The sequence below is a fragment of the Antennarius striatus genome, chromosome 11 (assembly GCF_040054535.1).
Source record: "Antennarius striatus isolate MH-2024 chromosome 11, ASM4005453v1, whole genome shotgun sequence".
NCBI classification, from domain to species: domain Eukaryota; kingdom Metazoa; phylum Chordata; class Actinopteri; order Lophiiformes; family Antennariidae; genus Antennarius; species Antennarius striatus.
In genome coordinates this window covers 1,065,175-1,090,123 of record NC_090786.1, presented here as the reverse complement: position 1 = coordinate 1,090,123, position 24,949 = coordinate 1,065,175, and the positions used below count along the sequence as shown (strand labels likewise).

The 24,949-nt window shown below is 40.3% G+C and overlaps 2 protein-coding genes across 2 annotated transcripts; both read right to left on the bottom strand.

Moving 5' to 3' along the window:
- Positions 1 to 12,763: 12,763 nt before the first annotated feature.
- Positions 12,764 to 18,960, bottom strand: LOC137603894 (high-affinity choline transporter 1-like). The gene is made up of 8 exons (XM_068327733.1): positions 18,777 to 18,960; positions 17,822 to 17,938; positions 17,396 to 17,551; positions 17,107 to 17,255; positions 16,844 to 16,987; positions 16,191 to 16,344; positions 13,466 to 13,680; positions 12,764 to 13,293 (listed from the first exon to the last, which is right to left on the bottom strand). The coding sequence occupies exons 1-8, from the start codon at positions 18,958 to 18,960 to the stop codon at positions 12,775 to 12,777; spliced, it is 1,638 nt and encodes a 545-aa protein (XP_068183834.1). The 3' UTR covers positions 12,764 to 12,774.
- A 2,251-nt stretch (positions 18,961 to 21,211) lies between these two features.
- LOC137604037 (high affinity choline transporter 1-like) lies at positions 21,212 to 24,263 on the bottom strand. The gene is made up of 4 exons (XM_068327965.1): positions 24,123 to 24,263; positions 23,897 to 24,040; positions 22,987 to 23,124; positions 21,212 to 21,814 (listed from the first exon to the last, which is right to left on the bottom strand). Exons 1-4 carry the CDS (start codon positions 24,261 to 24,263, stop codon positions 21,260 to 21,262), a joined length of 978 nt encoding a protein of 325 aa, XP_068184066.1. The 3' UTR covers positions 21,212 to 21,259.
- Between the last annotated feature and the right edge of the window lie 686 nt (positions 24,264 to 24,949).

Here is a 24,949-nt window from a genome sequence, read left to right as displayed (position 1 = left end):
TTTTAACAGTAAACACGTCTGTACATATACAAAATGCATAATAAGACGTGACATTATTACTGTGTGATGAGAGGCGGGAGTAGAAGCTAAAGTAGCTACCGGACGATGCTAACGTCCTGTGATGACGTAGGTTACACAACAACACAACAGAACCAACTAAGTACCGTTCACCCGGACTAACCAATCAGAAACGTCCTGCTGCAGCCGCACCGTCGGTGTTTCTTCAGGAGCTTCTGGGTCCGACTCAGGGTCATGAATGTACGGCGACACGACGGGTCCTCCAAACGCCATAATGCTAACAAACGTAACGCCGGTCAGTGTCCCGTTAGCCTAACGCGCTACTTCAGAGGGGCGTGGCCCAGGTGAAGGAGGCGTGGCCCAGGTGAAGGAGGCGTGGCCCAGGTGAAGGAGGCGTGGACCAGCGGAGCTCATTAGCATACTACATCCAGAGGCCTGAAACGAAGCGTTTTGTGAGGAGCTCAAAATGAGGGATTTTGAAAAGCTGATATTTAGGAGCACAGATCACTTTAGGTCAAAATATTTGGAATACAGTCTAGTTGGACCCTGCAGGCTAAGACAGCGATTGGTCAGTGACGGTCATAGAGGGATTTTCTTCCTGTAATGTCAACACTGGGTGTTCTTTGTTCTCTCTGCAGTGAAGATTACTGAGACAGTGGCCATGGATTACAGTGTAAATGGGTGAGATGAATAGACTAACTAAACTACCCCCAAAAAATAAACTACATCACCTAACATTATTAGGACCAGACAAAACAGACAGGAAATCCTGCAAGACTCCACTTCTTGTAATTACACAGGAGGTAATTTATTGATTTGAATGTTGAAATCAATGACTCCTGTCAGAACACTTACTAACGTGATTGTGGTTTCCTCTTAGGAATCAACCTGTGGCGTTGTTTTGACACCAGTGTAAATGAAGCAAAGAGCACCCAAAACGTGACAGCAGGTGCCTTAGTGGAGGACCGGCGCTACGTGTCAGAGCCAATGATAGCAGGCTGGAACATCCTTTGTACTGGGATTACTGGGAGAGGCAAAAATCATTGCACCCCAATTTATACAGGCTGGCTTTAGCTTTTTTGTGTATGTCTGCATCCTCCATTCCATGTGAACGGATATTTTCAAAGGCTGGAGAAGTTGTGTCAGAGAAGAGGAATTGCCTGGAACCAAAAATAGTTGAAAAATATTATTTTCTGTACAGCATTGTCCAAGTTACACAAGCAAGCAACTTCAGTGCCCTCTTCACCATCCTAGTTATATCACACCATGATGAAACTTTTATCTCACAATACAGACCTTGAGTTTTTCCTGTGGTCCTAATCCTCTCATGTACATCTCGAACCTGGAAGGTCGTTGGAGCACCACAGACCACCCTCGGTTGTCATCACAGGGTGTGTCTTGGGCAATTGAACCTGGCGGCGCCCATCCCTCTCCAGGTTGGGTGCATTTTAACTTTGTTACATTCAGTTTAATTTAGAAAATATATACAATACAAGAAAACTATACAACACAAAGCGCTGCTTTCTAGAGTCGTCAATCTTGTGGCTGCAGTACAGACACCCTGCCAGCAGAGGATGCCCACATTCTCAATGAATGAAGTGTCAAGTAATGAACTAGTTTTCAACGCAATTGTGTCAATGGGTTCCAAGCCCCATGAGGCCTCATGTGGTCATCTGTATGCATGAGGCTTCATCTGGCTATCACTTTGAATTTCAAAGTACCAACCATGGCCAGGAAGCAAAAGGAATCTTGTGGTACAGGACGTAGCGAATATCTACACTAAAAAGCTTCCGGCTTATCAACCTGATGAGGCACATGTGTGGATATGTGGCACAGGAGTGGAGGAGAGGCTCTGCCAACAGGCTCGGCCGCACCTCCTGCCGTCCTCTGACAGACCTTTTTCTGTGGACGAAAGACAAAAAGGAGACGACACTGGTGCGATCATCTTTCCTAGGAAAGAAAATGCCTCAAAAATGATTTAGTGAAGCACTGACATTTGAAGACCAGGTCAATTTTAAAAGATTTAGAAATAACAGTGGTAGTATCTTACCTGTTTTTGGTAAAAAAGGATGTAGGCCTTTCTGTTTAGTTTTTCAAAGACTTTTTTACAACTTGGGGCTGTGACAACTTTGTCATCATAGCGCAACCACTGATCCATCCCATTTTGGTCCGGGAGCAGTCCGTAACTGACGTAATGACCTAAAAGCAGAGAACTACTCTTTAGATTACAACTTGTTTTTCCAATGAATAAGTTGTAATGAGGGTTGACTAGAGAGATGACAATATTAAAACAAAGACAATCAGTGTAGATAATACAATACATAAATGCCCTTTTTATTTTAAATTCAGTGTATAATTGAATCAAATTTTTCAGGTAGGGCATGAATTTAATTGTTTTGTTGTTGTTGTTTTGTCAATATTTAAGTCAAACCTATGTTAGACGTGTGAAAACTTGACTGTCTCACCTGAATGTAGAGTCTTGCCAGAATGAGTGATGACACTAACCAGTTTGTAATATCGGTCGTTCTGATGAAAAAACAATAATAGCAAGTTGTTTTTAGACACAAACACACACACATGCACGCGCATACACATGCATGAACACCACACACACACACACACACACACACACACACACACACACACACACACACACACACACACACACACACACACACACACACACACACACACACACACACACACAGGTGATTATTTTACCAGTTCAGTGGGCACTTGAAGCTCTGTGGACAGTCTGATTTTGTTATGTAGCTTCACCATCCTCTGTGACTCAGTGATTTTGAACCTCTTCAAGTGTAAAATCAGAATTCTGCAGAAATGAAGTGTAGAAAGGAAAAATAATCTGGGTCTGGAACCACAGCAGAGTCACCACTCAATGGTTTCAGGTGTACAGAATATATGTGTCTGTAAACATGCAACAGGACAAACGGACTTACTCAGGCAGGGTCTGAAAGTTGGACGTTATGACTGATTTGTTACCACCACACTCACAGTTGTAATCCACTTCATTCTCCTGAACAGAAAGAATGCTGCTAGATACGCGTGTCTACTATGGCCAGGCATGACCTATATAAAACATGTGAACATCTTACCTTGTGGTACTCCTGGATCATCCGTTCTATGGTTCCACCCCAAGACAGGTTCAGACACAGGCTGGTGAATGTTTCCTGGTTTTTTGACTGACAGCCACATCTGAGCAAAGACATGTCATTAGCTAACTCCTTGAAGTTCGTAAGGATCTTGAGATATCTTCTCAATGTGTTTTTTTCTGCCTTGCATTACATTTTGCATGTCCTGGTGTTGTTCATTGTGAACAACATATTCTCTTCCACTGGACAGGTGTATGTCTTCTCCTTGGAGGATGTGTATTCCTTCAGCAGATTGCTGTAGTCCATCACTTGACAGAGGAAGGCTGTTAGAAACTCGTGGGCGTCCTAAAAAGACACAGAATTGATTTAAAGCACATACAAGACGTACTGCCTGTTGTACTTCCTGTTGTTCTGCCTGTGTTCTACTGCCTGTTTTTGTACTGCCTGTTTACCGTGGGTCAGAGGGGACTGCAATTTCATCTGTGCTGTATATCGTGCATATATGGTAAAATTGACCATAAAGCTAACTTTGACCTTTGACTTTGACACAGTTGCTGGTGAAGTGTAACCTAGTAAAGGCTGGAGGACTTACTTTCTGTTCGTCGTCGTCAAATTCTGGTGCTGCAATGGAGATAATCTGTTTGAATTTGGAAAGGGCCCCCAACTTAATCTCGTCAGACTCTGACTTATGACAACTGACAATGTCAGAAAAACACCTGAAGAGGGAGAGAGACAAACGGTTATCTCAACATGTTCCATAGGTTTAAGGATGAAAGGCAGTGACTGTACGTTATCAAGTCGGCCTCCGGAGAATTCTTCATCAACCCCTTCTGCAGTTGTATTCTGTTGACGAAGTCTGAGAGAGTGAGCAGACTTTGGAGGCAGGCGTTCATGTAGCAGTCCTGACCGGGGTTTACAAACCTGATGGAGGAACAACAAGTCGAATCACATTTGATCTTTAATGACCAATCAGGAAAAAGAGTGACTCATGTCGTCCAAATTAGTTGTTTTTCATTCTACTAGAATTCTGCATAAAAAAATAAATAAATCAATAATTCAAGCCACTCTGGATTAAATTACATTTTCTAGTTTCCATTTTCTTAAAAAAAATATTACCCATTTAATTCTTGTGTCTATGTGTGGAAAAACATGCAAATTTACTCACCCACAATATTCTAATGATCGAAGACCATTGCTGTAGTGACAGACGCAAAGTTTGGTTAAGATTTATATGATTATTCACTCACATTGAGATTCACCACTGGCACGGTTTGGGAACAACAGTTTTTGAGTTTTTAAAAGTTTGCATGTGATCAAGCCTACAGCGATGACTAACATATTACACTGGGTGTAAGAAACGTTTTACAGAAAAAAATATAAACGTATTTTACATGAAATATCCAATAAAAACTCAATTATAAAAGATAAAAACTGTAAACTAAACATTCATGACATCTTGGATGCATGAAGCCTGTCTCGCTGTAGTGATGTCAGTAGATCATTATAACATTAATGTGACAGAATAGTTGACTGACCCTTCAGGGGATCCAGTACACAGAAGGTTTGTAATTCGGTCCTCTTCGTCGGTGCAGCTGTCTTTGGAATTTATGTTCGCAAATTCACTGTTATAAAAACTGTAAAAGGAATAAAAACACAAAATTACTCCATGTCTCATTGGATTAGTGTGGTTATATATAGCATATAACATGTAATTGAACATTACAAGTACTACAAAGGCTGTGGTTTTTGATAATTGACAGTTTAACTACTGTATAACTTAAATGTGACAGAATAGTTGCCTGACCTTTCAGAGTTTTCAATCCACACAAAATTTGTCATCCTGTCCTCTTGCTTGATGCAGCTGTATTTAGAGTTCGTGAATTCATTTCTATGAAAACTGTAGAAGGAATTGAGAAAGACAAAATTGTTTTATATTTCATTGGATTAATGACTGGTATGTAGCATATAGCATTTAATCCAACATTACTGGCACATGAAAGAGTGTGATTGGTGATATCCAGCTGTATTCTTACTGACAGTTTAATCATTCATTTTTCAATACCCGCTCTTTTGCGGGGAAATGTGACCGAGTAGTTGCCTGACCTTTCTGAGGTTCCAGTACACCGAAAATTTGTCATCCTGTCCTCTTCCTTTATGTTGCAAATTGCAAATTTGTTTTGATTAAAACTGTAAAATGAATTGAGAAACAGAGTTATTCTATATCCCGTTGGATTAGTGAGGTTATATAGAGTAATCCTTTGCACATTCACGCTTCAAGATGCTGCTCATTTGGGCGCTTCACAAGGGGGCTGCCCACCACTCTACCTCCCACTGCATGTCTACAGGCCCCCTTGTGTGTGGTAATGTGTATTACATGGACCTGATATCCGTGCGTGTGATTGACTAACAAAAAAACAAAAAACAAAACTAGAGTGTGCATTCTTAATTTCCCTTCGGGGATTAAAACAGTGTATAAGAAAAATAAATAAACATAAATTAAATGTGACAGAATAGCTGCCTGACCGTTCAAAGGTTCCAGTAAACAGAAGATTTGTAATTCTGTGATCTTCATCGCTGCAGCTGTCTTTACAATTGGCAAATTCATTTTTATGAAAACTGTAAAACAAATTGAGAAACACAGTTATTGTATATATTTTTGGATTAGTGAGGCAATAGTATATAGCATATGGCATTTAGTCCAAAATTACAAATACTAGAAAGAGTAATGTTTGTTACCCAGGTGGCATTTTAACTATAATGTAAATGTGACAGAATAGTTGCCTGACCTGTCAGAGGATCCAGTACACAGTAGATTTGTAATGTGGTCCTCTTCGTTGGTGCAGCTGTCTTTGGAATTCATGATCGTTAATTCACTGTTAAGGAAACTGTCAAAGAGGAATTGAGAAACCCAAAGTTATTCTATATCTCATTGGATTGATGAGGTAATATATAACATATAACATTAAATCCAACATTACAAGTACTAGAAAGAGAGATGTTTGATACCCAGGTGACAGTTTAACTATAATGTAAATGTGAGAGAACAGTTGCCAGACCTTTCAGAGCTTTCAGTGCACAGAAGATTTGCAATTCTGTGATCTTCATCACTGCAGCTGTCTTTAGGAGTCACAAATTCATTTTTAAGAAAACTAAAAGGAATTGAAAAAAACACCAAGTTATTGCATATTTCCTTGGATTAGTGAGGTAGTATCAAGCATACAACAATTAATCCAACATTACAGGTACTAGGATGTGATGTTTGATACTCAGCTGTATTCTTACTGACGGTTTAACATAAATGTGACAGAATAGTTGCCTGACCTTTCAGAGGATCCAGTGCACAGAAGATTTGTAATTTTGTCCTCTTCGTTGCTGTTTTTGGAACTCATGTTTGCTAATTCAATGTAATAAAAACTGTAAGAGGAATTGGGAAAGAGAAAGTTGTTAAATAACTCATTGGATCAGTGAGATCAGACATAGCATATAACATTTAATCCAACATTTGAAGTACTAAAAAGAGTGTGATGTTTGATACCCAGCTTCATTCTTACTGACAGTTTAACTTTGACGTGAATGTGATAGAATAGTTCTGTGACTATTAGTCGTGAGTATGACGTTAAATTGCATCCAACCGGGAGAGGGATGGGCGCCGCCAAGTTCAATTACCCAAGACAAACCATGACGACAACCGCGGGTTGTCTGTGACCATAGATCAAAGCTAACGCATAGGTAGATCAAAGCACTAGCATTGATCTACGGTCTTACTCACACTGGCCGACTCCCTCATCTTTCTATCTTATCCAGTTCCTGAGTGTACAAAAGTTCAAATTTAACCTTGAACTAGTTTTTTCAAAGTCATCATCTCATCTTCATCCCCTTTGCTGGTGAGTAATGTTCTTTTTGTTTCATCTTTCTATCTGCCATGGTTGTGAAGATATTTGGTGGACTCACGAACGAACGCGAACACTGACCATTACAATACATCACCGCTTTGAAGCGGGATGTAATGAAGTATAGAATTACGTTTTATTCACTATTTCATTCATATTTTCTTGTTGGTAATGTGATTTCATTCATTGTAGGACAGCACTCTTAAACTAAAAAAATAAATAAATGAAAAATGAAAAACCAACAAAGAGAACTAAAATTATTGTTTAAATGCCTTATTTCTATCATTCATTAATTGTTCATTGCCCTTCCTCCGCTTTCATGGGTCAGGGGGGTTACTGGACACACGGGCAAAAGGTGGGCAGACGCTCCAGACAGGTTGCCAACCCATCTTGGAACAACACGGAAGATGAACAACCAGTCATGCACACACCCACACTACTGACAATTTGAGGTGACAGCGCCCCCTACTGTACTGCTGTGATGCCCTTATTTCTATCAGTTAACAGTAAAGCTCGCAGCACACACTTCAATTCAGTTACCAGGGTATCTTCCCCTCAGCCTGATCTTCACTTGTGTTCTCGTTGTTCCTTTCCTGTTGGAGGGAAAGCACCAGTCAGTACAAAACAACAGTTGTATTCAGTAAGACGAATATAATAAGCATTTCAGACAACTAGTAATTATGGGTAACGTGAAGCGTATGAGTAGCGTGTGAAACTTACAGACAAACAATACAAGAAACGCTGGAGATTTTTTTTCCATTTCCCCATGTGTTCCTGTTGGAGGGAAAGCAACAGTCACTAACACGTATGATGAATACAATCAACACTTCATTAAACAACTAGGAATTGTGGGTGACGTGAAGCGTGTGAGTACTGTGTGAAACATACAGATAAACAACTAAATAAATGCTGGGAAATGTTTTTCCATTTCCAAATGTGTTCCTGTTGGAGGGAGGGCACCAGTGACCAACACGTATGATGAACACAATCAACACTTCATCGGACAAGTCGTAAACGTGGAGAACTTACGGAAAACCATTTTAAGAAACGGTGGAAAACATTCTACTATTTCTTGTATTTATTTTTCTTCATTTTTGTCATTTTTCTCACCGTCTTTTCACTCAGTACCCTGAACTATTATATGAAACTGGGATGGAATAATACTTCCATTTGCCCTTCACTGAAATGTCCTCCAGTCTCTACTAGCTACATAGTTCATAGGGAGTTTTTCTCTGCTTCTGTCACTAATGCTTACTCTGGGGGGTTCTGTTGGGTTTCTCTGTCTGTTAAAGCACTATGAAATGTCTCCTGATGTGATTACTCGCTATGTAAATAATGGTTGATTGGTTGATTGATAACTTGCAACACAAAAATCACTGTTGAAATGAGGTACCAACACCTTTTTTTGGCTGAATCAAGTCTGTTTGACCTTGTGGTACACATAAATTATGAGTACATCAAAAACTTTGTCACTTTACTTCAAAGCCTTCAAAGTCTTCAAATAAATAGCAAAGACATAAATGTCCCTCATCCTGAATCACACTTTGTGCTTTGACTTAGGCTACGTTCAGACTGCAGGCAAATCGGATTCGGATCAGATTCCTTTTCATATCTGATTTTTAGGACTGACTGTTCACACTGTTTTTAGCAAGTGTCCCAATCTTTCTTAGTTGGGACCGGGCCACATAATTGGCCAATCTGACAGGTTACCGTAGGCTTCCTCCATGCCTTGTAACACGCATTGGCTCTTGAGACGCGTAGAGTGACGTCACAGACAGTCAAAACCAAATGATGTGTTTGGAGTTGTTGAGTCGCATCAGTCCAAATGCAATTTGAAACTATTTCCTGTCAGTGGTTTCAATCCATCTTACAAGAATCAGATTTTATGTGACTGCTCAGACTACAAAAGAGGTATCCGCTTTCGATCCAAATGGGCTAAAAATGGGAATTTAGCTGCTAGCCTGAACGCAGCTTTTATACTTTGAACTACAAAGATATAAGCTGACTGGCTGTAGACTGCTAACTTGGGTGAGCAGGGTTTACTCCTGGGACCTGGGGTAAAAGCTGCTCATGCCTTTTTGTTTTGGAATCATGATTTAAAGGTTGTCTTTAGCAGATTTAGCTAAGATTTGTTTCATGTTTGGCTCCCTTGGGGTTATATGTACGGATTTTATTATGATTTTTTTTTTTTTTATTATTATGATTTATTATACAGTAACATGATATGTGCCTATAATGGCTTTCGGGTAATTTTAAGAGTCTATTATTTGTGGTGGACAGACGTTAAAATGGGTGAAATGACGTAACAAAGACAGACACAAGAGGGCAGTCTCGCATCAAAATTAGAAAGTACAGTGTGGCCTCGCACATTCACGCTCCAACGCTTGTGACTTCACCTCATCGAGGATTTTTGGTAGGTAGTCACGTGATATCGTACAAGCATTCTATTGGCTGACGGCATCCGCACGCTCGCTCCGTTCTTGGTCTTATGTGAGACACAAAAGTGTTTTAAACAGTCTATCAGAGTGTTTTAAAGGTAATACAGATAGAAGGTGGTTAAATATCAGTATGGGGAGGGTTCACAAACGTAAATTACTGTAAATAAGACAGTTTGTTGCTCTATCGCGGAGTTCGTTCATCGTGTGTGGTTCCTAGAACGCATTAACCGTGAGGCACCAGGGTGTGCTGTACAAAATTATGCAATGAGCAATGCTATGAGTCAGACATTGCCACAAATAAAAGTAATACTAAATCATAGTTTGAGGTTGCAGCACAATGTCATTAAGACAATTGAATTTCAAATTAATTCATCCAATTTCTACATCATGCCTACAGGCCTGTGGAACTCCTCCTTGATGATTCTGACGGATTTACCTCCAGGGAAATAGACAAACTGGAGTAAAAGCCGTTTTACTCCAAGGGGAGGCACATGCTGAGCATCTCCTACATTATATAAAAACAACTTTTTGCAAAGAGAAAAGAAAACTACACACAATACCTACTGGGATGTGAGAACATGACTGATTTGTTATACTGCAGATGTGAGGACAAATGTGGTTGTAGATGTGTGAGATGGATTGTGACGTGAACCGGTACCGATCATGAAGACAACTGTCTGGATATGACAGGACATCTGAAGGCTTTACAATAATATTTAATTCTGTGAGTGAATGCTGAACCTTCACCAATGGGATCTTTGTCAACCTGACAGTGATTCAAAATGAATTTTATTTAAAATGAATGCTGGTGTGTGCTCAGAGGAAGGCTTTAATGATGGCTGAGGGTCAGAGTGGAGAACCCTGGTTGTGTTTCTGTTCCCCTGGTGGTCTGAAGTGTGTAGTAACGTCTGTAAATGTTGCTCCAGTCCAGAACAACAAGGAATAAAAGACAAACTTCTGTCTGGATGTGGACAGAGGTCAGCTCCAGGTCACGGTCTACCTGCTCGTCAGAGCCAGTGGCCTCACCTGTGCCACGCCCCCAGCTGAAGGTGATGAGTCTCGTTGGGAGGTTACAAAGGGAGGCGGAGCCTCTCTGTTCACTTGGTTGTGTGTGTGGAGGGTCAACACCATCAGTTGTCTCTCTGTCTTTGTGTTTGTGTGCATTTGGGTTCAGTGTGTTAGAATCTGGGTTCCATGTCCACTGGTTCCAGTTTGGTTTTGGTTCCCATTCCAGTTTGGCTCTGGGTCTTTGGTTGATCCATCATTTCTGATAGAATCAGTGGTCACTGTGGGGAAATCTTTACAACAAGCAGGACATTTTGGTTTTGCATGTTCGTTTAATTTTCCCAACCCACAGCGTTGGTTTGGAAACTGGGAACAAATATGTTCAGTCAAAGATATCAAAGCGACATTTAAAGCTCCAACATGACGCAATGAAAGACTGAAAAAATAAGGGGTTCTGAACACTTTCTGTATCCACTGTATAAGGTGCGGACAGGTCAAACAAGTAAATCCTTTGGGTGAATAATGTCTTATATTTACAATAAATAAAGCTCTGGGCACTTCAAGCGTGGAAACCCAAAGATTAGAATTAAAATCATTCAATGATGAGGTTTCAATGCAAGAAAATTAACCCTGTGTGAAAACAAACACTAAACATAGAGTGATGAGACAACGCCCGACAGGCAAGCATAGATGATATGATATATTTCATCAAATATTTGCAAACACAGAACTCATTACAGTAACAGGTATGAGGCAGAAATCCAACATTATAATCCACATGATAAACCCAAAAAGCGTAACCAAAAATCAGTCATGAGTCAGCAAGTACACAAAAAGAAATCAAGCCTCAGGCAGGAGAAAAAGGACGTGGGAAAAACACCAGCGAACAAACAGACTAAACAGATGAGCTGACAATGGGCTGTCAAGAGATCACCGAAAGTAAATATAGAGTTAAACAATGACTTATATACAATTACTGAAAATGGAGCGGCATTAAGGGGCAGCAGTATTTCAATCCACTAAGGCCTCGACCACACGTAGCCAGGTCTTTTTGAAAACATTTTTATCCTACGGAGTATGCTAATGGAGGAAGTACATCTCAGGAGCAGTATTTTGGGCTTGCCTTGTGCAGAGCTCCTATGGTGTGATAGTTTGCCTTTAGACGACTTAAGGCCCGTTTTGGAGCTTTGACGAGAGCTATGAACACTAATCTACAGGAACTGCCTTGTGTAAATTATGCATGTTTTATGCTACATAATTACTGTGAGGCTACTAAAGACACGCTGGATGACAACTGTGTCATATGTACTGTATAAAGCCCCTGTTTTATCAAAAAATTTCATAGTTCATCCTACAGATCTTTTTGCTTAACTCAATCAAGTCTCTGACAATGCTGTTATATAGCAAATCATTGTTGAATCTGTTAAAAGGAGTCCTCAATCACTGAAGAAAAAAAATAAAAACTTAATTAAACTTATCTCCAGAATAAGATTCAGCATTACTGTTACGCATAAAGTACTATTTTACAACTTTGTTAAGGGAAACAGATTCAACTGAAAACATGAACGTGTTTATGTTCATCGTAACGCCTCGCTCTGACAGTTAGTTCTGTTCATTCCCTCATTCTGATTCTTGTCTCGATCAACAACTGCTGGTGACAGTGGTAATAGTGAGATTTTGGATTTCACACGGAACACGTTGAATTTAGAAATCAGCTTTTTTTCCTGCAAAAATAAAATCAGAAATGGTCTGAAACAACAACTTCTTGGTTGTGTTAGGGATGTCAGGCACCTGTTTGTTACAGAAATGTACATTTTCAAGATAACAGATTTCACAAATCAAAAGGTTGATTGAACAGACCAAATGAAATGAAAGATAACTGAAGAAGGTTCATTCAGTGTCATCAGATCTTACCTAAAGGAACTCCTATTTTCAAAGAACCAAGAGTCTACACATGTGTTTCTGGGATGTCCTTTTCACGTATATCTTTCTTACTCTTAGACAATGCAGAATGACCCTGGTATGTTTTGACTATTCCTTGGATGGTTTCTACTATTTGGTCTGGAGACATACATTTTATTTGAGTGTGTGAGGAACAGGACATTCAGAGTCACACAAGTTTAAGTGAATGAGCATTTATAGCATGGTCATAATGTTTTATAGCATGGTCATAATGTATATAAAATATTTACATGATTGAGTAAATATTCTAACTGTTACATATAAGTATATAACATTTTTTACTAAATTGTGTGGTTCAGCATTATTCATGGACAGATCCATCTGAAAAGAACATGCTAATCACTAGCTCACTCAGTTGTGTCTGTTCATTTCCTCATTCTCTTCGTCCTCTATAGCGCCACCTACTGGTGTCAGTGGTACTGGTGAGTGCTGGGCTTTCACTTTGAACACATCCCACTTCTCAGGTAGAACACCTTTGTTGAAGAGGACAGAAGCCAGGTAGGAGAACAACAAGATGGCGGCAATGGAAGACAGCATGGAGATGGTCTTAACTGGAGCGTACTGGACATAAACACCATCCTCCAGAGTGCATCCTGGGAAATGTAGGACTGGTTCTAATCCTAGTAATGGGTCTCCACTGAGTCCTCTTATTGTTAATCCAGTCAACATGCCCATAACAGCTCCATAGCCATTGGAGATATTGAAGAAAATGACACAGAGGAGTTGAGGGAAGATGATGATGAAGGTTGCTTCATTGCCAATGAACCAGAATACTAGGATGCTGTTTTTCAGGCTGGTGAGCAATGTACCAACCAACCCCATAACCATCACAGAAAAACGGATCGCCCACTGAATCTCTCTGTCAGATGCCTGAAGATGAAAATGAAGAGAAAGATGAGAAGACAGTGCCGTCCCAAACATGCTTTGCACCAATGTCTTATGTTTGTGTCTTTGCTTCTAAATCATGTCACTTTATTCCATTTGAGTAAACATAAAGGTTTGTGTTACACTTTGAAAAAGACAAAACAAGTGAGTTTTTAACCTGAGGTCTCAGGATATTCTTGTAAATGTTTGCAGTAAAGATAGAAGATGCTGAAAGCAAGGCAGAATCAGCTGATGACATTGCAGCAGCCGCCACACATCCAATTCCAATGATTGAGATGAAGGGTGGGCTTAGTCGCAGGGTGATGGGCAGAATCATGGCTGCTTCTCCACGTTCATATGGAGATGGAGAACCATAGGTGGTCTGGTTCCAGTCTGAAGTATTGACACAAAACAAGCACATATTGACATAATTATTGAAAGACCTTGAAAGACCTGTTTTAGAGGTCTCAAATGCAATGTAGAGTATCAAAAAAGTGGTGCAATGATATCCTAAAATGTATTCAATCATCTTTGACACATTTTTGGTGCACACATGTATAATATTAGCAAATTTTCCCAAATAAACAATATAACAGAAAACATATCAAGTAAGAACCCTGAGTCGCAGTGGCTCAGCGGTAGAGCGGGTCGTCTAATGTTCCAAGATTGGCGGATCGATTCCCGCTCCTGCCCAGCCACCTGGAGCGTGAGTGGACAGTGGGAGGTGTCAGCTCACCTCCTGAGCACTGCATGTGTTTGATGAAACTAGAGTTTGCTCTTAATTTCCCTTCGGGGACTATAATATACAAAATTAAAAAAACAAAAAGCCTAAAACAAGCAATGTGGTGTGAGGTTACTGTTAGGACAGATTGCAAGTCTTTGAAACATTTATGTTGCTCGTCAAGGAACAAGTAATAGTTTGTCTTGGTAAAGTCACCCATGTTTTTCTGGCTCCTGGTATCATCTGACAATCCTGTCTTCCAGGCCCTGGTCAATGACATTGTCAAGGACCTGTTCAACAAATGTGTTTACCTACCTTGCTAAGACCCTAATCATTCCTCAAGCCAAAGAGGAACATGTCCACCATGTCTAACATGGGGCCCCGTGGCAGACCCAGCCACCAGGTACTCGCTTACGGGCCCTCCGTCCAGGCCTGGCTCCTGACATGGGCCCTGGGCTTCCTCCGGGCAGGGTCAAGTTATTCCCTCCTTGATTTGCCATAGGTTCTTTTGAACCACTCTTTGCCTGGCCCTTCCCCTGTTTGCCTTCTCTTACATCCCTTTGGAGGATGGGAACATCAACCTGAATGGTTGATGTTCAAAGCTTCCATTGCTGAAGCTGCTGCTGAGAGCTGTGGTCTCAAGATCTTGGGTGCTTCAAGAGGCCGTAACGCTCGAACACCATGGTGGACTCTGATTGTCAGGGAAGCCGTTCAACTAAAGGAGGCCTTCAGGGGCATGTTGTCCCTGGGGACTCCTGAGGCAGTTGCAAGGTACGACAGGCCAGAAGGACTGTGGCCTCGGCTGTGATGGAAGCAAAACAGGGTGTGGGAGAGAACACAGAGACGGACTTTCAGACGGCACCAAAGTTGTTTTGGAGGATTGTCCGACACCTCAAGCAGGGGAAATGGGTGTCATGGATAGAACACCTCTTTAGCATTGTGTGGAAGTCTGGGACAGTACCGAAAAAGTAGCAGCCTGGGGTGGTGGTATCTCTTTATAAAAAGGGGGACCCATCTAGTCTACATGTGTTTTGCGGACTGGGAAAAGGCGTATAATCGGATCTCTAGAGAGGTGCTGCGAGAGTATGGGATGAAGGGATCACTCCTCAGGCCATTCAATCCCTGTACGCCCAAAGTGAGAGCTGTGTTCGAATTCTTGGTTGTAAGTCAGACATACTACCGAGGGCTCGCCAGGGCGGCACTTTGTCACCAATTCTGTTTGTGATTTTCATGGACAGGATATCAGGGCATAGTTGTGGTGAGGAGAGTTCAAAGTTTGGTGGCCTGAGGATTGCATCGCTGCTTTTTGCAGATGATGTGGTCCTGTTTGCATCATCACCCTTTGACCTGCAACACTCACTGGTCTAGTTTGCAGCTTAAAGTGAGACGGGGTGGATGAGGATCAGTACATCCAAATCTGAGGCCACGGTTCTTAGCAGGAAGCCAGTGGACTGCCTTCTCTGCGTGGGAAATGAAGTCCTCCCCCAAGTGAAGGAGTTTAAGAATCCTTGGGTCTTGTTCACGAGTAAAGGAACAATGGAACGTGAGATTGGGCGGAGAGTTGTGAGCGGTATTGCAGTCACTTTGCCGCACTGTTGCAACTAAGAGGGAGCTAAGCCGAGAGGCGAAGCTCTCCATCTACCGTTCAGTCTTCGTTCCTACCCTCACCTATGGTCATGAGCGATGGGTCATGACCGAAAGAACGAGATTGCAGGTAGAAGTAACTGAAATGGGTTTTCTCAGCTGGATAGCTGGTGTCTCCCTTAGTGATAAGGTGATAAATCAGAGACTCAGAGTAGAGTCGAAGTTCCTTCACATTTAAGGAGTCTGTCGAGGTGGTTTGGGCATCTGGTGCGGATGCCTCCGGGACGCCTCCCTAGGGAGGTGTTTCTGACACGTCCAGCTGGGAGACCTTGGGGCAAACCCAGGACCAGGTGGAGGGAATATATCTCAACACTGGCCTGGGAACGCCTTGGGACCCCCAGTCAGAGCTGGTGGATGTGGGGGGGAAGGGAAGTTTGGGGCTCCCTGTTGAAGCTGCTGCCCCTGCGACCCGACTACGGATAATGCGGATGATGATAATGATGACGTTGGACTTTGAATGTCAGAATGTTTAACTGAAACTGATAGAAAACACTTATTTGTTTATTCAGTTTGCAAGTTATACAAACACAATAATTACCTGTAGATGCAGCAGCTGCCCCAAGAAGTACTGATGGTATCCCAAATGTAAATACAACAAATGCAGAAATAAAGGACGTGATCTTGGCTGTGGTAGTGGAGGAAGCTGACAAGATCCTCTGGTGTAAAGCCTGAAATCCCAGACTTCCGAGCGCCTTAGGGGTGAAACAAATAGTTGGTTCTTTCTTGGACTAACATTAAAGGTCTCACTGCATTTTTTTTCTTAAGCATAAATTCAGGTAATTTGAAGCTAACTTTAAACTTTGACTATGGTTATAAAAATATTTTTTAAAGTGACATTATCGAAAGCTTGAGTTATTAGCCAGTCAGTGTAATTTGGTTGTTACTATCAGTGGTTAACAATTAACATTCCAAAATAAAAGTTTTGTGTTATTCACAATAAGTCAAAGGATATTTAGCTGACAAATGGAGTTACATATGAAAAAAGCAGTTTGAGGTTTCCTTAAAAAGAATATGATATTATCAGTCGTTATCCAGGCTTTTAACTACAATAAAAATTGATTCTGCTTCCAAACTAAATCAACACAGCATAATCTCTTAATGAACATACTCATCACAGTTGTGTAATCAAACAGAATGTCAGAAACTGCAATGGAAGACTTTTGAAATTATGAGGTGCTATAGCTTACTTACAAAGAATAAAAAGTTATCGATCATGATCCAGACGTTCTTCAGCTCTGGTTGACCAATCCAGGGAGCGTGTAAGGTGTTGTTCATTAAAGTCTGACTGATGTCCAAGGTGGAAGGATTCGTCAACACGAAGGGAACACAGATCCACTGAGGACACAAATTATATATGTATGTGTATATATATAATAGTTTTTTAAACATTATGAAGTTCAAAATTCAGTGCAACATAAAACATAGCTATGGCACACTCACTATAGCAAACTCACCAAGCCAGTAAATATAAGGACCAGCTGTATAACATCTGTGTAGGCCACAGAGTAGAGACCTCCCATCAGGGTGTAGATCGTGGCGACAGCAGCGGAGATCCAAGTGCAAACAGAGAACGGCAAATCCAGGATTACACTCATGGTTCCTCCTGTTGAAAAACAAAAATCAAATATTTAACATTTAAATGTTGCTACTTTAAAAAACTATTAAACTATTAAATAGTAAAATGTAAAACAGTTGTGTACAATCATATGAAAACACATGTAAAGTATTTTTTAAACACTGTACCTAAGCCAGCTAGTGTTGCAGGCACCCAAGTCAAATCATTGAAAAGTGAAAACAGGCTCAGTCCAGCTGTTATCACTTTCCCATACTTGGAATGAAAAGGGTCCAGCATCGTCACACAGTTTCTGTCTCTCATGGGCTTGACGAACACCAGTCCAACTTTATTTTAAAAAACACAGGTAAAAAAGAGCATTATTATTTCTTGGTTAATATGCAAGGGTGGAGAATTGGTAGATTAGCAGTTCTCATAGTTACACATCAGCACAAGAGCAGGACTATGTCCACTAAATTAACTAACTAAATAATGACAGGAAAGTCAACACCTTTTTTTTTTTCATTGTTACATTAAGTTATGACAGTAATAGCTTTTGCGATTGTCAGACTTTAGTTACACTTTGGGATAAACACATGAGATAAATACATAGTTACTAGCAACAAATGATGAACTGTATGCAATTAATATCATGATTGTCCAGATGAGTCCCATGGAGGGGGTGTAAATCATCTCTCCAATGCCAGTAATGAAGGCTCCACCAACCCACGTCGCTGCAAGAGAAACACACCAGTTGGCTTGTGAGTAAATGGAGACCAGTTTTAAGGTGACACAACGCTGGATAACTACGATTTAATTATGAAATATATTTGTCAATGGTGACTTTTAGCAAATACTTTCATAGATATTTACCTGTTGAACCTGTGGTTCAATTTCAAACTATGGAATCTATCCAAGTCCCTGTAGATCAGGGGTGTCAAACTAATTTTCACTGAGGGCCACACCAGCATAATGGCTGTCCTCAAAGGGCCAAATGCCACTTGTAAATGTAACTAAATGTAACTTAATGTTAAGTAACCCTAAATAACCCTAAACAAAGCAGTTACACAGAAAACATGTTTGCTTGTTGCCCTGTTATAACATAAATCCTTTTAATTTGTCAGGTGATCAAACCCACATAACTCCATTTTTCTTATTTAATTGAACCATGAAAACATTTTTTACACTTAAACAGTGTTTGTACATCTAGTGTTAAAACTGTCCGATGTGTAGACATATACAGATGGACAGACAGCAAAACAGACGTAAATGCACATAAATAAATGCTAGATAAATAAAACACAGAGAGAGAAAAAAGCATTGATAATACAGGACAAATCGTATACATACTGCAAGACTGGACAGTTTAAAGAAAGATTCGACCAAACAAGTAAACAGTAGAGGAGACCCCCATGGTGGGCAAAGAAGATCCCTCATCCCAATTGCATCTTAAACACCCTGGCTCCACCAGTGTAGCACAAGCCATCTCCTCCCCAGCGATCATCTAGTATTCTGATATACAGCAATATGGAAAAGTGTTGGGCCTGCTCATGTCAGCTGTTCTCTCCTCACCTGTCATTGTGAAGACCCCCACCACCGAGTTGATGCTCCGGTTTCCCAGAATGACCATCTCCATTCCAGTGGCTCCACTTTTCTTCTGTTTCCTCTTGGACTTGAAAGAAGCCCAGATTCCGGTCCCAAGAACCAGCAGGTAGAAAAACACCATCACTATCACTCCTGGGATGTTTGCTGACATGATGGACTGGTCGACTGTCTTCTTCCCCAGTTGATTTGTTAGTGACTGAATTTAAAGTGTGACAGTATTCAAGAGGAGTATCAATGGGATAACAAACTTACCTTCTCTTAAACATGATTGCCCGGGGTGTAGAAAACTTGTTTTTATTGAATAGTATATTTGTTCATGTAAAAAATTAACATTCAGAAGATTGTTCCCACGACACGGTGGCGCAGTGGGCAGTGCTGTCACAGAAAGGTGTTGCCGGGTTTGCGTCCCACTCTGTGTGGAGTTTGTGTGTTCTCTCTGTGTCTGCGTGGGGTCTCTCTGGTTCCCACCCACCTCCAGAAACATGCACGTCAGGTGGATTGGCCGGTCCCCAATGGCCTGAAGGGTGTGAATGTGTGCATGTGTGTTTGTCTGTGTTTACATGTGGCTCCGCGGCGCACTGGCATCGTGCCCAGAGTGTCCCCTGCCTCATGACCCCAGCAGGCTGGGATAATGGCCACAACAGCTGAGATCCAGATACAATGTTGGGTAAACTCAGGACCACAATCAGTGTCCCGAATATCAAAGATATTATTATATAGGTAGTCATCAACATTTAAAACATAATAGGGTTCGGGAGGTTGTTTGTAAGTCGTTATTTATTAAATTTCAATCGATAATCACCATTTGAGGTCATTTAGATATCATTACTACTCTAAATAATAAAGTACTATTCCCTAAGACTGATCAGAAGTAATTACAGGACATAAAAACAACACAATACAATAAAATACTGTAATACAGTGAAGTGACTTTAACATCTCTAATTCTGCTGAATGAATTTCATCCTTGGGGCATAGAGGGAAAGCCAAGCTTTAAGCCATTGAGTACAATATTGCACTTTAACACATCAGTATGAATGACATGTTCATGCTCTTCCTTGTCATTGAAAGTCTGACATGCCACTCTGTGTACGAATGTAAAATGTGAATATAAATGTAATATTTGTTTTGGGATTACTTTCAGTATTATTTTGCACATGTACATGCTGGAGGTCTTTAGTGTTTGTGGGAAAGTGCAAACAGGCTGGAAGTAAAATAACTGACAATGACTAAAATCAAGACAGGTGGGATTAACAATTATTTTAATGTATCTTTTCAAAACATCCAAGTTTTATTTAGGTTCCTTATAAGATTTTGTATGAACTGAAATGATTTCACAAAATCCAAAAACTACCAGGGTCAAAATTATTACCATGAGTCAATTGTGTATATTAGTCAATTGCTATTTTTGCCAAAGTGCATAAACAAATACAAGAAGTCACTATAATATAACATGTAATACTAAATAACACATCAAAACAGTTTGTCTGTGGTGTAGGAGGAACAGGTGCCGCAGTAGTGGAGTTGTACGGTGTTGGAGATAGTCCTGAACCCAGAGTTGACCTCGGACACAGACTAGAAACAGAAGAAGAAACTCCATCAGTGTCAGAGTCTTTGTCGACACCATTCCTCAGTTCACATTTGTGTTCTGTTCCTGTTTCTCAGTACTGATCTTCTGTTTTGTCCATTTTCTGCTTCTTCTGATGTTTCTCGACTTCTTTAAGGTGACTTATTTACCTTGTTTCCCTTCACTTTTTGACCGTTGTCTTCTTTTAGCCTACATTCCAACTGGGACAATTGTCTCATTAGGAAAGCCTAAACCATTCACTCACACACTCCAAACATTGACACAGATCTCATGATCAAAAGTACTGGCAACACCGTGTCATGTTTGCAGAACCCCTTACTATTGCTTGTTCCAATCATATCACTTTGGTTTGACACTTCAGCGTCCTCTGTGTCTCCATTAATATCGTCTTCCTGGACCATATTCTTACTTTCAGATGGAATTTTCTGAATTTTTATCAGTTGAATGGATGGAGTTACGTAACTACGCATCACCATGACCTGGATGAATGAGAATCTACACCCTGTTCATTAAACATTTCATCTTAAAGAAATATATATATGATGGTTTTCACATTGAATACATTCAAAATTATGCAATATTTCACATTTTTTAGCTGATTTTATTACAGGTTAAGTGTATTCTGTAAGATGGGCAATACAAATTTCCCAGTTGGGGATCAATAAATTATCTATTTATAATCTACACATTTACAGGTATATTACATCTGTAGAAGAGTTTGTAGATGCCACTTTACGATCTGAAAAGATTGAAAGAAAAAAAATTGGACTATATTAGTGACTTTTTCTACCCACTAAAAAGTGTTGATCTCAGCAATAGGATTGACGACGAACACATGAAACAAACACAACACACAGAGACACTAATGCTTCACATTCATCATTGGCTGTGATGACTCAGTCTTTGAGATGTGTGTAATCCAATTGTTTTCCTCCTCTATTGCGCCACCTACTGGTGACAGTGGTACTGGTGAGTGCTGGGCTTTCACTTTTAACACATCCCACTTCTCAGGTAGAACACCTTTGTTGAAGAGGACAGAAGCCAGGTAGGAGAACAACAAGATGGCAGCAATGGTGGACAGCATGGAGATGGTCTTAACTGGAGAATACTGGACATAAACACCATCCTCCAGAGTGCATCCTGGGAAATGTAGGACTGGTTCTAATCCTAGTGATGGGTCTCCACTCAGCAGCTTTAACATTAATGCCACCAGTACACCCATTATAGCCCCATAACCATTGGAGATGTTGAAGAAGAGGGCACAGATGAGTTCAGGGAATATGATGTTGTAGCCCACTTCAGAACTAAGAAACAAGAACATTATGATTCCACTGTCCAGCATGGTGAGAGATGTTCCAACCACACCCACGACCACAACAGAAAGCTGGACCACCCTCTGATTCTCCTGGTCTGACGCCTGGAAAAGACAATAAAGACCAGAGAATAATCACATGACAGTCTTTGTAAATACATTTTCTACTTCACTTTTCTCCTACATTATTTCTCAATCACAACAATTTTTATTTAATTTACCCTTTCCTGCTCTACAATTCTTTTTCATAATAACTGCCACACCTTTACAACAGCAGACACCGGTCTGGTCAGTGTCATGATTACAACAAACGGGGGTCTTTTATATACAGGTACATGTGTCTGTGAATGACCTGCTGAGTATGATGATGTTACACCAATAGATGTTTTTGTCTACACATATCACCACAGCTCTTTCAAATAACTTAAAGGTCAGTTTGTCTGTTTTGTTTTGGGTTGTTGTTGTTTTTTTTCATTTTAGCTTGGCCAGGTTTGTATCAGTCCAGGTTAGACTATTAATAGCGGAGCAACAACAACGTCCTTTCTTTTGGTGACAGACCAACCTTCAACATGTTGCTGCATTAAGGTTCACCAATCATACTGAGGCACTATGGAGACCTGCAAAACATTTCTGACATTGTTTGGAGTCCTAATGGTATAAAAAAAAAAAGCAATCCACTTTATATAGCACAATTTAAATTAACAGAAGGTTTCCAAAGTGCTGTACAGACACTAGAAAAAACACAACAGGCAGGCCATAAAACCATGAACATAATGCAGCTAAATAAAATATCCAAAAAAAAATCCAGTAAAATAAATATTAGTTCTTGTCAGCAACTGGCACTGAGAGAACTGATTTCAGACGTAGGGATTTTTATTAATTTTCCTTTGTGACCAGTTAATTCCATTGAAAACCAGTTCTCATGTACAATGATGAGCTCGGCAAGAGGCAGCGAAATGAAAACAGTTTTAAAAAAAATTGTACTTGCACATTTACAACATTGCCCGGGACGCATTTCAGGTGGCATTAAAATTTCTCATTTATTTCTGTCTGCCCTGTCTCACATGAATTCCCAGTCCACCTGAACATTCTAGGAAGTTCCATTAGTTGTTGCGAGTGTTCAGGCCTCCCAAATTTGGTAAATCTATGTGAGAATTACAATAAACATATAAACCAAAAGATAAGTATTCCATGACAATATTCCAGAGATCCTGGTGTCATTTCTACAAATCATTTGGTAGGAACACCAATTTCTTATTATTTTTTTCACTTTTTACCTGAGGTCTCAGGATGGTCTTGTAAATGTTATTGGTGAAGACAGAAGCAGCAGACAGTAAAGCAGAGTCAGCTGATGACATCACAGCAGCAGCTATACATCCAATACCGATGATGGAGATGAAGGATGGGGTGAGGTGCTGTAGAGTAATGGGCAGAACCATAGCAGCTTCTCCACGTTCATATGGAGATGGAGATCCATAGGTGGTCTGGTTCCAGTCTGAGGAATGAACCAAGAAGAAGGACTTTAAAAATGGTCAAGTGATCTAATTTAGCGAGGCCCAACCTCTTCAGTTGTTTTAAAGATTTTTACTCCTCACTTTATTTGGGGCAATACATTTTGAATATAATGTAGTTAGATGTTAGACAGCTGTGGGAATTATTGACTTCAACTCTTGGTTAGCTGTCACTTACAGAGTGGAGTGGAGAAAAGAGAGAGAAACAGAGGGTGGGTCGTGATAACCTTGATAATTTACTGCTTATGTTTGTGTATATATATACAACTGTATAGGAATATATGTAGACCTTTTCTTTGTGGAATATTGCTTTTTGTTTTGATCACAGCCATCAGGTTCATCATTACCTGTGGATGCAGCAGCTGCTCCAAGCAAAATAGGAGGCACAGCAAATACAAGTATGAAGAGAGCAGCAACGAAACAACAGCGCTTGGCTGAAGCTATAGAAGAAGCTGACAAGATCCTTTGGTGGAAGGCTTGGTGTCCCAAACCCCCAATTCCCTGAATACAAAACCAGGTCAATTGTTAACTAGTCATAGAGTGACTAATATGAATTATACAACTTAGTTAGAAGATAGTTTCTCCTTCGCACTGCCCAATTACAGCTGACATTTACACTGTCCAGCAACTGTGTAGACAGTGAATTAATTTGATCCAAGACTTGTAACTTTCTCACCAAGAAGAGGAAGTCATCAATCATGATCCAGATCCTTTTCAGCTCTGGTTGACCAATCCAGGGAGCGTTTAAGGTGTTGTTCATCAGAGTCTGACTGATGTCCAAGGTGTGAGGACTCGTCATGACAAAGGGAACACAGATCATCTGACAGACAAAGAAAATATTTAATGAGTTTTACAGAAATTAATTTAATTTGTAATGCCTTAACAACTATCTGATAACTCACCAATCCAGAAAATATGAGAACCAGCTGTATAACATCTGTGTAGGCCACAGAGTAGAGACCTCCCAGTAGGGTGTAGGTGATGACGATGGTAGCAGAGATCCAGATACAAACGGTGAAGGGCAAATCCAGGACCACACTCATAGTTCCTCCTGTAAATTATAGACTTCCATAAAAATTATATACCTTATGTAGAAGTCACAATTTTTTTTTTCATGCTGTCTTGCAAAGTATGTATAGATGTGTGTAATATGTATATATGAGTGTCTACATACCAAATATGCTTGAGGAAATGTACAAAACCTTACCTAAACCAGTGAGTGTTGCAGGCAGCCAGGTCATATCCACACAAACTGAAAACAGGCTAATCATAGCTGATACTTTTTTCCCATACTTGAAATGGATTGGGTCCAGCATCGTCACATAGTTTTTTTCTCTCATTGGTTTGGTCATGAACAAACCTCCTACAATGAAAACACATTAAGTAGAAAAATTATATCCATCATATAAGGAGCAACCTTTGATTAACTTTATTCAGCATTGAATATGTGAATTGCTTCTCATTTACATGAAAATCTAAAGAAACTTGAGGAGAGCCAAATGGTGAGGTAGAGACATGTACTTCAGCATCAACTGGGTATTACCATTCAGCGAGGGAGTTTCAGTCCAATCACAGGACACAATTTCTTGGTAAACTCCTGTCTGGAATTCCAACATCTGTTGTGAAGCTCCACACTTATAATGTGCTATAGTATACAATGTACAGTACGTACAGTATATTAAGATTCAGACACTGGATCCCTTTCGTATAACAAGCCTCAATACCTGAC